The 11,609-nt window shown below is 54.6% G+C and overlaps 1 protein-coding gene across 1 annotated transcript in view; it reads right to left on the bottom strand.

Moving 5' to 3' along the window:
- Positions 1-11,609, bottom strand: part of DLG4 (discs large MAGUK scaffold protein 4) — a 21,215-nt gene that overhangs the window by 1,797 nt on the left and 7,809 nt on the right. The window contains 16 exon segments of the mRNA XM_024731342.1: positions 2-152; positions 467-568; positions 649-696; positions 829-856; positions 950-986; positions 1,271-1,447; positions 2,799-2,913; positions 3,045-3,147; positions 3,259-3,554; positions 6,858-7,002; positions 7,151-7,287; positions 7,389-7,558; positions 7,657-7,781; positions 7,985-8,035; positions 8,182-8,235; positions 11,549-11,609. Of these exon segments, the coding sequence (XP_024587110.1) occupies positions 2-152; positions 467-568; positions 649-696; positions 829-856; positions 950-986; positions 1,271-1,447; positions 2,799-2,913; positions 3,045-3,147; positions 3,259-3,554; positions 6,858-7,002; positions 7,151-7,287; positions 7,389-7,558; positions 7,657-7,781; positions 7,985-8,035; positions 8,182-8,235; positions 11,549-11,609 (1,800 nt within the window).

The raw sequence follows: 11,609 nt of genomic DNA, 5'->3' as shown, positions 1-11,609 counted from the left end.
GGACTGGACGCTGGTTCCATACAGGTGGCTGTTGTACTGGCCGGCCTCAATGAACTTGTGCGCCTGGATGTCCTTCTCCATTTTCTCCCGGGATGACACGAAGTGGTAATCCCGGCCATCTATCTCATACTCCCGCTTGGGCCGTGTCGTATCTGCCAGGAAGTCACCCCACCACCCAAAGATCTAACCACCATCCCTCTAGCTTAAACCCTGCCTACAGCGACCACCCCCCCCAACCAGAGTGCCCAGCCAGTCCTTCAGGAAAGGAGGCAGCTGGGGAGACTTCCTCAGCAACCCCGGGTCCTCCAAGTCCCCAGCCTGGAAAGGGCACCATGGAACATGAGGGTGGCTGAGAAGCACCCTTCTCTGAGAACCCGTGTGTCCGGCTGCATCCCAATGCCCGGAAGCGGCTCTGCCTGTGTGACCGCTTGGGCCCCGCCCCCCATTCCAAGGCCCCGGCACTCACGGGGAACACAGGATCCGAACTTGTCGGGGAACTCGGAGAGGAGATCGTCATTGGCACGGTCCTTGGTGGGCCCGAGGATGATGATGGGGCGAGCGTAGTGCACTGAGGAGAGAGTGCGGGTCAGGTCGGGAGCAGAGCAGGGAGCGGGGGTGGCTGGGCCAGGTCGCACGGCCAGACCTCACCTTCCATCTGTGTCACCGTCTCGTAGCTCAGGACCGAGTCTTCTCGACCTAGTGGGAGGCAGGGCGTCGGCAAGGGGGCTCTGATGCAGGGGCCCTGGGGCCCTGTGCTGCCGCCCTGAGGACTCAAGCGAGGCTCAGGGCCCCTCTCACCTCAGGTCTTCCCAAACTGACCCTACGTACCCTGTGATCCAGAGCTGGAGCCCCAATCCTAGGAAGAAAGAGCAGGCCATGCGATCGGTCAAGAGTCCAGGCCCACGAGCCCCCCACTCTTCCACCCAAGCTCACGGCCTCCTCTACCTACCTTGGCCTTTAACCTTGACCACTCCCGTCGCTCAACCCTGTGGGATACATGGAGGGATGGTGGGGGGGCGTGTAGGGAAATGCCCATGAGGAGCCCGATGGCCTCACCCTGGGCCAGCTGAGAACCCCATCTCTCAGCAGCCCCTGGGCCCCGTGCTCCTAAATGAGGCGTTTGCCAGAAGTGCTCTCGTGAGTCATGGTGCTGCTGGGAAGGCCCAGCAGACGGATTCCCAAGGAGTCAGTAGGCAGACCCATGTCCTCCCTACTGGCTGCCCAGCCTGGGTACCTTGGGAGCGCCAGTGTCTGGGGCAGGAAGGCTCACCGCCGTTTGCTGGGGATAAAGCCGATGTCATCAGTCTCGCTGTCAGAGTGGACCCGCCGCGCCTGCCACCACTCCTCGTCACTGGCGTCGATGACATGCAGCACATCCCCAAAGCGGAAGCTCAGAGCCTGGCTCAGGAAGCCACAGTCCTTGGTCTTGTCATAGTCAAACAGGGCCCTGGAGGGCAGGCGGCCTTTGGTCAGAGCCTGGTGAGGACTCCGTCCCCCAGGACCCAACCTGGAGGTTCTACCCCGGGGTCTAGAGACGAGCACAGGTGCCGTGGATTCTGAGAAACCCTAGAACTGTGTGGGGACCAAAAGCTCTACCGAAACTCATGATCACCATAACTATGAACTGTCATTCAGTCCACACTGTGTCAGGGATCGGACAGGCTATGGATTCAGTGCAATTTCTAGAGTAAGATCTAGAACAGCACCCTCCCAAGAAAGCAGTTGCAGTATGCACACACGTCACAGTCACAGGGGTAACGTGGACCCGAACTCGTAAGGGAAAGAAAAAAAGATCACTCTCTGCAAACTCTGGTTACCGGCAGCAGTATGAAACGCCTGTAAGTCATAACCCCTGAGGTCAGGACAAGGGAAGGAATGACCGCAGAGATAGCAGAGATGCTGAGCAGATCACTGGGGCTAGAAAGGAGGGAAGGGACCCCAGGATTGCCCGGCATCACCTGGGAGTCAGAACTGACCAGCCCTGGGAGCCAGCTGAAGCCTGCAGGGAGGAAAGGGCCAGACGAGGCTCCGGTTTGAGCCGGGTATCTGGGCGGATGGAGGCGCCATTCAGGGAGAGAGAACACTGGGTGGGACAGACAGCACGAGCGCACGGAAGAAAGAGGTGAGCTCACAGTTTGGGACATGTTGCGTGTGAATGCCTGTGGGACATCCCCATGGACGTGTCCAGAAAGCAGATGGCCAGAACTGCAGGTCTAGACCTCGAGGAAGAGGTCAGGCCAGAGCTGACAGCTCTGAGAGACATCTGCAGAGCGAGTGGCAGGTGAGGCCATGGGAGTGGACGGGCCCCCAAAGGGAGAGAAGGGAAAAAGCATCAGACACAGCGCCTAGGCCTGCGGAGAACGAGAAAGAGGAGCCAATGGGAGAAGGAGCCCCAAGAAGGTAGCAAAACGCCACCGGAGAGATGGGGACAGACTGGAGAGCGCGGTGGTCCACCTCCCCTAGACTGCGTTATCCCACGGGGCTGGGCAGCCTGCAGCAATACATTCCAAAAGCCGAGGGGCCCCCTGCTCTGCCAGGCACTACCCTTTGAGTTACCAGATTGTGGGACAGCTGGGGGTACCAGGGGAGGTGCCAGGGTGCCCGGGGCTAGGGGCAGTAGGGATCGTAGGGACTACTTCACAATGCTAACCTGTGCGGGAATGCCAGCTGAGCGTCGCCAGCTGAGTGTCGGCCGGCAGGGGTGGGGGGAAGGGGGGGCCAGCAGGGTTGAAGGGGAAAGCTGGCTGGGGGACGAGGGGCACAGGAGGACTTGGAGCCCAGCCCGGGAAGCGTCCGACCTGATGTAGAAACCCCTTTTGGGATTGCTTCGCAGGGAGGCAGTCCCTGAGCCCAGGCTGCTGTTCATGAGCTGTTCCCGAAGGTCGTGGATCTTGGCCTCGAACCGGCTGTACTCTGAGGAAGGACAAGAAGGTTCCTGAGCTCGGGCCCCATACTACCGCCACCCTCCCTCGCCCCCTGCTGAAGCCAGGAGCCGAGGAGACAGAGAGCTGAGCCCACGAGAAGGCGTGCTTCAGGCCCGATACCTTCCGGTTTATACTGAGCGATGATCGTGACTGTCTGGCCCGCGTTCTTCAGGGCAATGGCAGCCTGCTCATGGCTGGCGTTGCGGAGGTCAACACCATTGACCTAGAGAGAGCAGGAGAGGCTGAGTCACTGGAGATGCAGGCCAGGCTCCAGCCTACAGGGCTCTGCCCTCAGGGAAGGGGGTGGTCCGGGCAAAGGCTGGCCTTCCCTCACCGAGAGGATCTGGTCCCCCTTCCGCAGCTCCCCACTGAGGTCCGCAGGGCCCCCGGCCAGGATGAAGGAGATGAAGATGCCTTCACCGTCCTCGCCACCCACGATGTTGAAGCCCAGGCCCGTGGATCCCCGGTGGATCACGATCCGCCTCGGTTCTCGGGGGATGTCTTCCTCCCCGAGCAGGTCCTTGGCCACTGGGGAGTAGCGCCGAGGGGAGGTGGGGGTCATGGCTGTGGGGTAGTCAGTGCCCAGGTAGCTGCTATGACTGATCTCGTTGTCCAGGTGCTGGGAATAGGCTGGGGGAAGACGTGGGCGAAAGGATGAGATGGAAGTACATGGAAGAAGACAGCGCCCACCACCCCACCTCCTCCCTAGGGAATCAGCAGAGCCAGACTCAGGGAAAGGGGAAGTCACTGTGCCAGAGGAACAAGGCTGGGGTGGCAAAGGGGGCGTCAGGTCACAGCAATGTCAGGGGCAGGAATTCACAGGTGACGTAGCGGTTGGTGCTCCTAGGGGACAGTGGATCTTAAGGGTACGTGACCTCGGTATGGCAGGGATCACGGAGCCAAGGAGAATATTAATACCGGGCTTTGGGGTTTTTCGTTTGGTTGTAGCATCTCTCAAATCCCTTCATCTACGAAATTCCTCTCCCTTTCCCCGCCCCCCCCTTGGCCATTCATTTGTTGAAAAAACTAGGGCATTGTCTAGCAGAATTTCCCACATTCTACTAGGGAAATTCTAATAGGTAAATCACTGCTTGCATCCCTGTCCCTGGGGTGTTAACCTGCGCCTCTGCCCTGTATTTCCTGTACACTGGTCATCCGAAAAGAGACTCAAGTTCACTTTTTGGCAAGAATATTTCATAGGTGGTGCTGCGTACTTTCTGCATTATGACAGGATGCAATGTCCGGTTGCCTTTTCTTAGGTAAGACAAATCTGTAGGTTCAGGTATTGTCAACCTGATCCATACATTATAAAGCTCTCCATCAGGCTTTCACCTAAGAGTTTTAGCAGCCACTGATGATCGCTGCCTGGTCCTCACAGTTCACTGGGGACAGCAAAATAGCGCTGATATTCTATGTTTGTTTGTGTTTTTTTTTTGAGGGAGGAACATTTATTAGTGAGAATTCGTCTGTAAAAGAGAACGTTCCTGGGCTTCCCTGGTGGCGCAGTGGTTAAGAATCCGCCTGCCAATGCAGGGGACACAGGTTTGAGCCCTGGTCCGGGAACATCCCACATGCCATGGAGCAACTAAGCCTGTGCGCCACAACTACTGAACCTGCGCTCTAAAGCCCGCGAGCCACAACTACGGAGCCTGCATACCACAACTACTGAAGCCCGTGTGCCTAGAGCCTGTGCTCTGCAACAAAGAGAAGCCACCACAACGAGAAGCCCGCACACCGCAAAGAGTAGCCCCCGCTCATTGCAACTAGAGAAAGCCCGCGCGCAGCAACGAAGACCCAATGCAGCCCAAAACTAAATAAATAAATAGATTTAAAAAAAGAACGTTCCCATATCAACCATTTGGTTACTCCAAGGTGCAGTTTGTACAGGAAGGGAGAATAAATGCTTGACTCTTTCCCTTTATTTGCCAGTTTTCAGAATGGATGAGTTCCCTAGCATCCTCTAAAGGTACCCAATTGTTTTGAAGTATCATTATAATCCTGTAGATTTTAACATTTCTAATGAGTTTTGGTTGAATGGCCAGTTTCAACTTCTGTGTCTTTGACACGACCCTTTCATATCTTCCTTGCTTTCTAGTATGAAAGATGTTACAAGTTCATCTTGCACATTTCTTGCTCAAGATTTGGAATTGAAAAAAAAAAAAAAAAGATTTGGAATTGGCCCTTTCTCCAAGGAGCCAAGGTTCCTTTTGGTAGGTTATGGTGTTTAGAAACAAGACCATGTGATTTTAATATGGTCTTACAGTATGGTTTCAGATTTGGACGGAGCAGTCACATCTCATTATTCTTTTCCAAAAATTTCTTAGCTATTCTCCCAAATGTATTTTTCCAGCTGGGGGTAGGGGGGACATTAAAATTCTGATGAGGACTGCATAAAATGTAGAGATTAACTTGGAGAAGATTGAGATATTTAGCATATTATGTTTTTTGCGTCAGGAAGCACGAGTGACTCTCCAGTTCTTCAGTCTTCTTTTATGTCCTTCAGTAAAGTTTCATCGTTTTCTTCATGTAAATCTTACACACTTCTTGTCAAGCTTATTTTTCTACGAATTTTATAGAGCTTTTCTCCTATGGCAAAAGGGATCTTTTTACCCATTACATTTTATGGCCACTTTCTTAACCCTACATATTATTTCTAAGTTCTTGGGTTAATTCACTTAGATTTTAATCTAGATGGACAAAAGTATAATTTACAAATAAGGATAAGTTTGTTTCTCCCCTTTCAAATGTAAGTAACATCTATTCATTCTTTTTCTCTTGCTACACTGCCTGAAGGCTCTAAAGCAGTGATTCTCACGCAGGGGAATTTCGCCTCCCAGGGGACATTGGCAGCATCTCAAGACATTCTTGGTTGCTCTCACTGGTGGGGAGGGGAACCATTTCATCTGACAGACAGAGGCCAGGGCTGCTGTTAAACATCCTACAGGGCACAGGACAACCCCCTACCACAAAGAATGTCAACAGTCCCAACACTGAGAAACTCCGCTCTAAAGCAATGTGGAATAACAGTAGCAGGAAGAGGCATCCTTGCCTAGTTCCTAACTTAATGTACACACTGCTAGGATTTTATCATTAGAATGTGTTCCTTGTTAGTTTTTGATAGCTATTCTTCAATCACGTTAAGGAAAATGCTTCTGTTCCTAGTATACTAAGTTTCCCTCCAAAAATAGGATGATGGATTGCATCAAATGCCTTTTCCATATCTATTTGAAATGAACTTACCCTTTTTCTCCCTTAACTTTTTAATACAATAAATCATACTGAGAGGTTTCATAATATGAACCACCTTTAATTCCCTGAAACAAACCCTACTTTGTGACAATGTTATTCCCTTAATATACTGCTGCGTTTGTTGTGCAACTGTGTTGTTAGATACTTTTACATCTCTGTTCAGAAGCAAAATTGGCCTATACTTTCCTTCTTCTTCCTCCTTTTTTTTTTTTTTTTTTTGCCACACCTCACGGCTTGCAGGATCTTAGTTCTGCCAACCAGGGATTGAAGCCAGGCCACGGCAGTGAAAGCCCAGAATCCTAACCATTAGGTCACCAGGGAACTCCCTACTTTCCTTCTTTTACATAATCTTTGTGACCATTTTCAAATGCCCTCATAAAATGAAATGTGAGACATTTTATCTTTTCTTATATTCAAAAAGAGCATAAGAATTATCTACTCCATGAGGATTTGATAAAATTAGCCATAAAACCATCTGGGCCTTGTGCCCTCTGCGGGAGGAACTATTGACAATCTTTTCTAGTTCTTTGATGGTGACCGATTTTCCATCTATTCTCCAACCACAGGAAGTGACAGAGGTTGTGGCCAGTTCAGGGGAAATATCTGAAGAGGAATGGTCACCAGGGATGTCATGGGGTGACTGAGATGGGGCATGGGCAGCTCTGGGGTTTGGAGGGCTCTCACAGGTTGTGATGTCTGGGGGAGCATAGCTGTCACTCAGGTAGGCATTGCTGGGCTTGGCCACCTTTAGGTAGACAACATCATACGTGTTCTTCAGGGCTGCCACGGCATCCTCATGCATGACGTCCTCCAGCCCCACACTGTTGACCTAGGGTCAAGGGAAGCAGAGCTCAGACAGAACCAGAAACATCCTCAAGACGGATGCACTGAGGGTGAGCCGATAAGGAAGCCTGGGCCTGCTCAGGACCAGTAGGCAAGACCTAAGTGTGGGCTAGAAAAGTGATGAGGGTCCTCACCGCCAGGATCTTGTCTCCAATCTGCAACCTCCCATCCTTGTGGGCAGCACCCCCTTCGATAATCTTGGTTACATAGATGCTATTATCTCCGGGGATGTGCTGGTTCCCTACACCTCCAGCAATGCTGAAGCCAAGACCTAGACAGAGGGGAAGGCAGAGGTGGGCGCCCAGGTACCTGGGGAGCAGGCCTTGGGGCAGCGGACAGTGGGATGGGGGTGGAGACATAACAGGTTACTACCTTTAGGCCCCTTGATGAGCTTGATCTCCATGAGCTTCTCAGCCGGGGGCTTCCGGCGCATGACGTAGAGGCGGACGATGGAGCCTGCCTCTTTGAGGGCCTCCACCGCGGCTGAGTGGGTCACCTCCCGCACATCCACTTCATTTACAAACAAGATGCTATCGTTGACCCTGAGGGCAGCAAAGTGGGCCTGAGCCAGGAGCTTCCTGCTGCCCTGGCCCTCCCTTTCAAGGGAATCAGCATCCTAACCCCTGTCTCTTCTCCCCACCTGAGACGGCCATCCTGGGCAGCAGCCCCACCAGGAATGATCTTGGTGATGAAAATGGATGGGTCGTCACCGATGTGTGGGTTATCAGTGCCACCTGCGATGCTGAAGCCCAGACCTGAGTTACCCTGGGCAGAAGGAGGGGAAGAGGGTCAGCTCCCCTCACCACCCACTCTAGACAGGGCAAGGGGGTAAGGGAGTGGGTCGGGGAGTTGTGACCAGAGCAGGAAGGGACAGGGTTAAGAGGCTGGCCACAGAGAAAAAACGGGCACAGAGAGAAGCACAGACAGGGAGCGAGGGGGGAGGACCTTGGAGGGAGGAGCCTGCTCACCCTTTCCAGTGTGATCTCCTCGTATTCCATTTCCCCCTCTGTCCCGTTCACCTGCAACTCCAGCACGGGCCAGAAACACAAGAGCAGTGAGACAGACTTCCTACCTGAGAACCTGGCCCTACCCTGGCTGCTGGGACCCAGGCCCTCCCTGTCTCCCTCCTCTCTTCTGTAATGGCCACAAAATCTAAACAACTCACATATCCCGGGGCTTCTAGGGTATCTGTGTTGACAATCACAGGGGGAGAATTGGCCTGTGAGGGGAAAAAGGAGACGAAAAGCTGCCTGAACCTTGGCTCACGAGGGAGCCGGTAACCAAGAGTCCCACCGGCCTGGCTACCTTCTCAGTCTCTTAACCCAGCCCGCTCTGCTACCCTTGACTCCTTGAAGGACCCAGCCTCAGCCCGTGTTACATACACACACACATACACATGCTGGACCCAATTCTGCCCAGCCCAGGCCCCCTGCATGTGGAAGGAGGTGTCTGAGAAGGAGGAAGGGAGAGACAGCCAGATAGGGGAGCAGCAGATGGTAAAGGGTTGGGTGGAGGGGCGCCTTGGGCGGGGGGGGAAAGCGTCTCACCGGATGTAACACCACAGAGTGTTGCATGCCTTATGTGCTACACACAGACACCACAGGACTTATGTCCACTGGGTCCTGCTCCTCCTTCCTGCCCCCATCCCTGTCCCTATCCGCCCACATACACCCAGATACCTTCATAACCCTCCCTCAGATTTGCCTCTCATTTTCACACACATTTGCCCTAAACCCTGGGCCCCGGGAATCCGGGGTTCCCTCAGATGCAGGCCCCACCCTCCCTCTCGCCCACCCACCATTAAATCTGCTCCTTCCTCTAGGGACCCTGTTGCCTAGCAACGGTATCTAAGCCCAGCCAAGGCCTGGGGAGACCCACCTCCTGGAGGCCCCGTCGCCAGGACAACAGGAGGGGGCGATGGGGCGTGGCCTAAGGGCAACCAGATTCCCAAAGGCAGAAGGGATCCTCTAGCCCCGCCTTTCCTGACCTGGGCCCCGCCCCCCTCCCCCCCACCGCCGCGTTAGCCCGGCAGAAATAAGTCCAGGCTGAGGAGGATTGAGGGCGCAGCGCACCCTGAATAACTTCCTTTCCTCCCTCCCGTACGCCCCTCACCCTATGCAGTGCAAAGAACATCAGGAAAGGGGAGTGGTGAAAGACATCCGGGTCCTATCCTCTCATCTATTCTCCGCCCGCCCACCACTTCATCCGGGAAAGGGTTAAAGTGGGGTGTGCCCAGGTCCCTGACGTCAGTCGCCTCGACGCAGCAGGGTCTCTAGATTCCAGGGCGGAGCCCGCTTTAGGCCGGTCCTAGGGGCTTCCCCAATTGCCTGGGCAACCGAAGCCACGTTTCCATGGCAATGGGGGAAGGCGGCCAAAAGCCTCCTTCCGGGGTCCCCAACCTATCTCCTCCTTAAACAAGTATTTATTTGGAGCCTACCAAGCGCGAGGCACTCATCACGGATTCCCCAGACTCCTCGCTCTCTCCTTCCAAAGGGGTCCCTCCTCTCTCCTACTGCTATTTGTCCATACTACACATTTTCAAGCTCTATAGTTGATTTCATATCCATAAATCTATTAACACCATCCTCCGACCCTTCAAATCTCAGCAGATGCTAACTGTCCAACCAATAGCCACTGACTGCCCAACTCTCATCCGCGCGTCCATCCTCTATCCCACAGCGTATCCTCAACCGCCATCCCCATCCTTCTCCTAGAATTTCCTTTCCCAGGCCCCATCTTGTATCCGCAACTACCTTCATCTGTGTCCCCTCCCTCTCTCTACCCCACCCGATAACCTCCATCTACATCTCTGCCCCACCCTTCAATTCGCGTCTTCCATTCTCCATCCGCTTCCCTGTCCACTTCCCTGTCCGCATCCTCCCATCCCGGCCCATCCCTTATCAGTCTCCTGCTCTTATCCTCCACCTTAATTTCTGATTCCCCAGAGAGATCAGCACCACCCTCCCTTAGTTCATCCTCAAACCCTCAAGATTCTATGACCAAATCACAATCCTTAATTCTCAACCCATTCCCCCTCTCCTCTGAAAATTGAGGCTTCTCCTTGTCCCCCAGCTCAGGCCTTGTCGTGGGACCTCCCTCCCACACTCATGGCCTCCAGCACTCTCTCCTTCCACTTCCCTCTGCTTCCTGGGCTCAGATTCCAAACCTCCCTAGTTCTGTACTAACTACCACCTTCTCTCCTCTTCTCCTTCCCCAGGGACTTAATGGCCCCATCTTGGGGGGAAAAAAGCATCTCTAGTCTTCTTCACTCCTTGCAGCCCCCAGAGTTTCACAGGAATCCTCTGCACCATCTCCTCATCTCCAGAGCCTTCCTTTCCTTCCTCTCAATCAGCTCGACCCTGCTGCCCTGATTTCACAGTCTCATCCTTGTCTGTCTCCTGGCCCAGGACCTCTTACCCTTCTGTTGCCTCTCCACTTTGCTACCTGCCTGAGAACAGTCTTTTTCTCCCTCTCCAATTCCTCTCCTACCACATCCTTCTCACCCCAGAACCTACTGCTGCCCCCTCTCTGCCTCCTCATCTCTAGGCTCAGAAACCTCCTCACCATCTTCTTGGTGAAATGTCAACAACCCCCCCTTCCAGGGCATCCCACAAGATCCTAGAATCTCACCCCTGACCCCACAGTGTTCCCCTGAATCTCCCTGCTAGCCTGGTACACTCCATCCTCCCCAGCCTGTGCCCCCAGAAGAGGAGATTGAGGGGGAAGAAGTTGGGAGCCGGCTACCGAGGCAGAAGGCTGATCAGGCCGCAGAGGGCCTGAGCTGGGGATCAGGGAGAGGGAGAAAGAGAGTGCGTGGGAGGAAGAGAGAGACAGCATCTAGAACCAGCCCGCCAGCCAACAGGGAGGGAAAGGCAGCGAGGGGGGTGGCGCACAGGAGAGGTGCAAAGGCCGGGTCAGGGGATGGAGGCAGAAAGGCCCGGGCGACTAGTCTCAGGCCAGACAGATGGAAAGGGCTGGAGAGCCAGGCCCAGAGGCCGGAAGTGGGGGGGAGGAGGCAGCGAAGGGACAAGAGCAAATGAGGGCAGCGCTCTGGCCGCAGAAAATGGAAATGGAGATGGAGGGTGTGAAGGAATGAAGAGGGCTGGGGCGCGAGAGCATCCTGGGGGATGCACACATCTCAACACACGTGCGCACAGACACGCAGACATACACACACACGCACACACACACACTCCTGGCTGTAAGCCCTACACCCACTCCCAATTGCCTGGCCTCTCTTTCTCCTCTTTGGTAATCAGGTGTTTCCAACGCCCCAAATGCCCCCTCCCTCCCCCGGCCCCAGGAGCCCAAGCCCAGCTCCCCAGCCCCAGCCTCCCCCCACCTACGGCTCACGCCCTACCGGGCCTTGGGGGATGTTGTAGTTCCGAGGCTCCGAGGGCCGCACTGGGGAGGGGGCCGCCTGAGTCTCCTACCTTGAGGGGGGAGAAGTGGGCGTGGCCCACGACCCCTTGGACGGCCTCGAGGTGGGACAAGTTCCTCTCCGCCACGTGCACCAGCTCGGGGGCGTTTACCTGGTTGGGGAGGTGGGCCGGGCTGTGCTCCAGGGGGGGCGTGTCTTCATCTTGGTAGCGG

Source organism: Neophocaena asiaeorientalis, unplaced genomic scaffold, assembly GCF_003031525.2.
Source record: "Neophocaena asiaeorientalis asiaeorientalis breed wild unplaced genomic scaffold, Neophocaena_asiaeorientalis_V1.1 scaffold1189, whole genome shotgun sequence".
NCBI classification, from domain to species: domain Eukaryota; kingdom Metazoa; phylum Chordata; class Mammalia; order Artiodactyla; family Phocoenidae; genus Neophocaena; species Neophocaena asiaeorientalis.
Note: the sequence above shows the minus strand (reverse complement) of the source record. Positions and strands in the feature narration are given on the sequence as shown.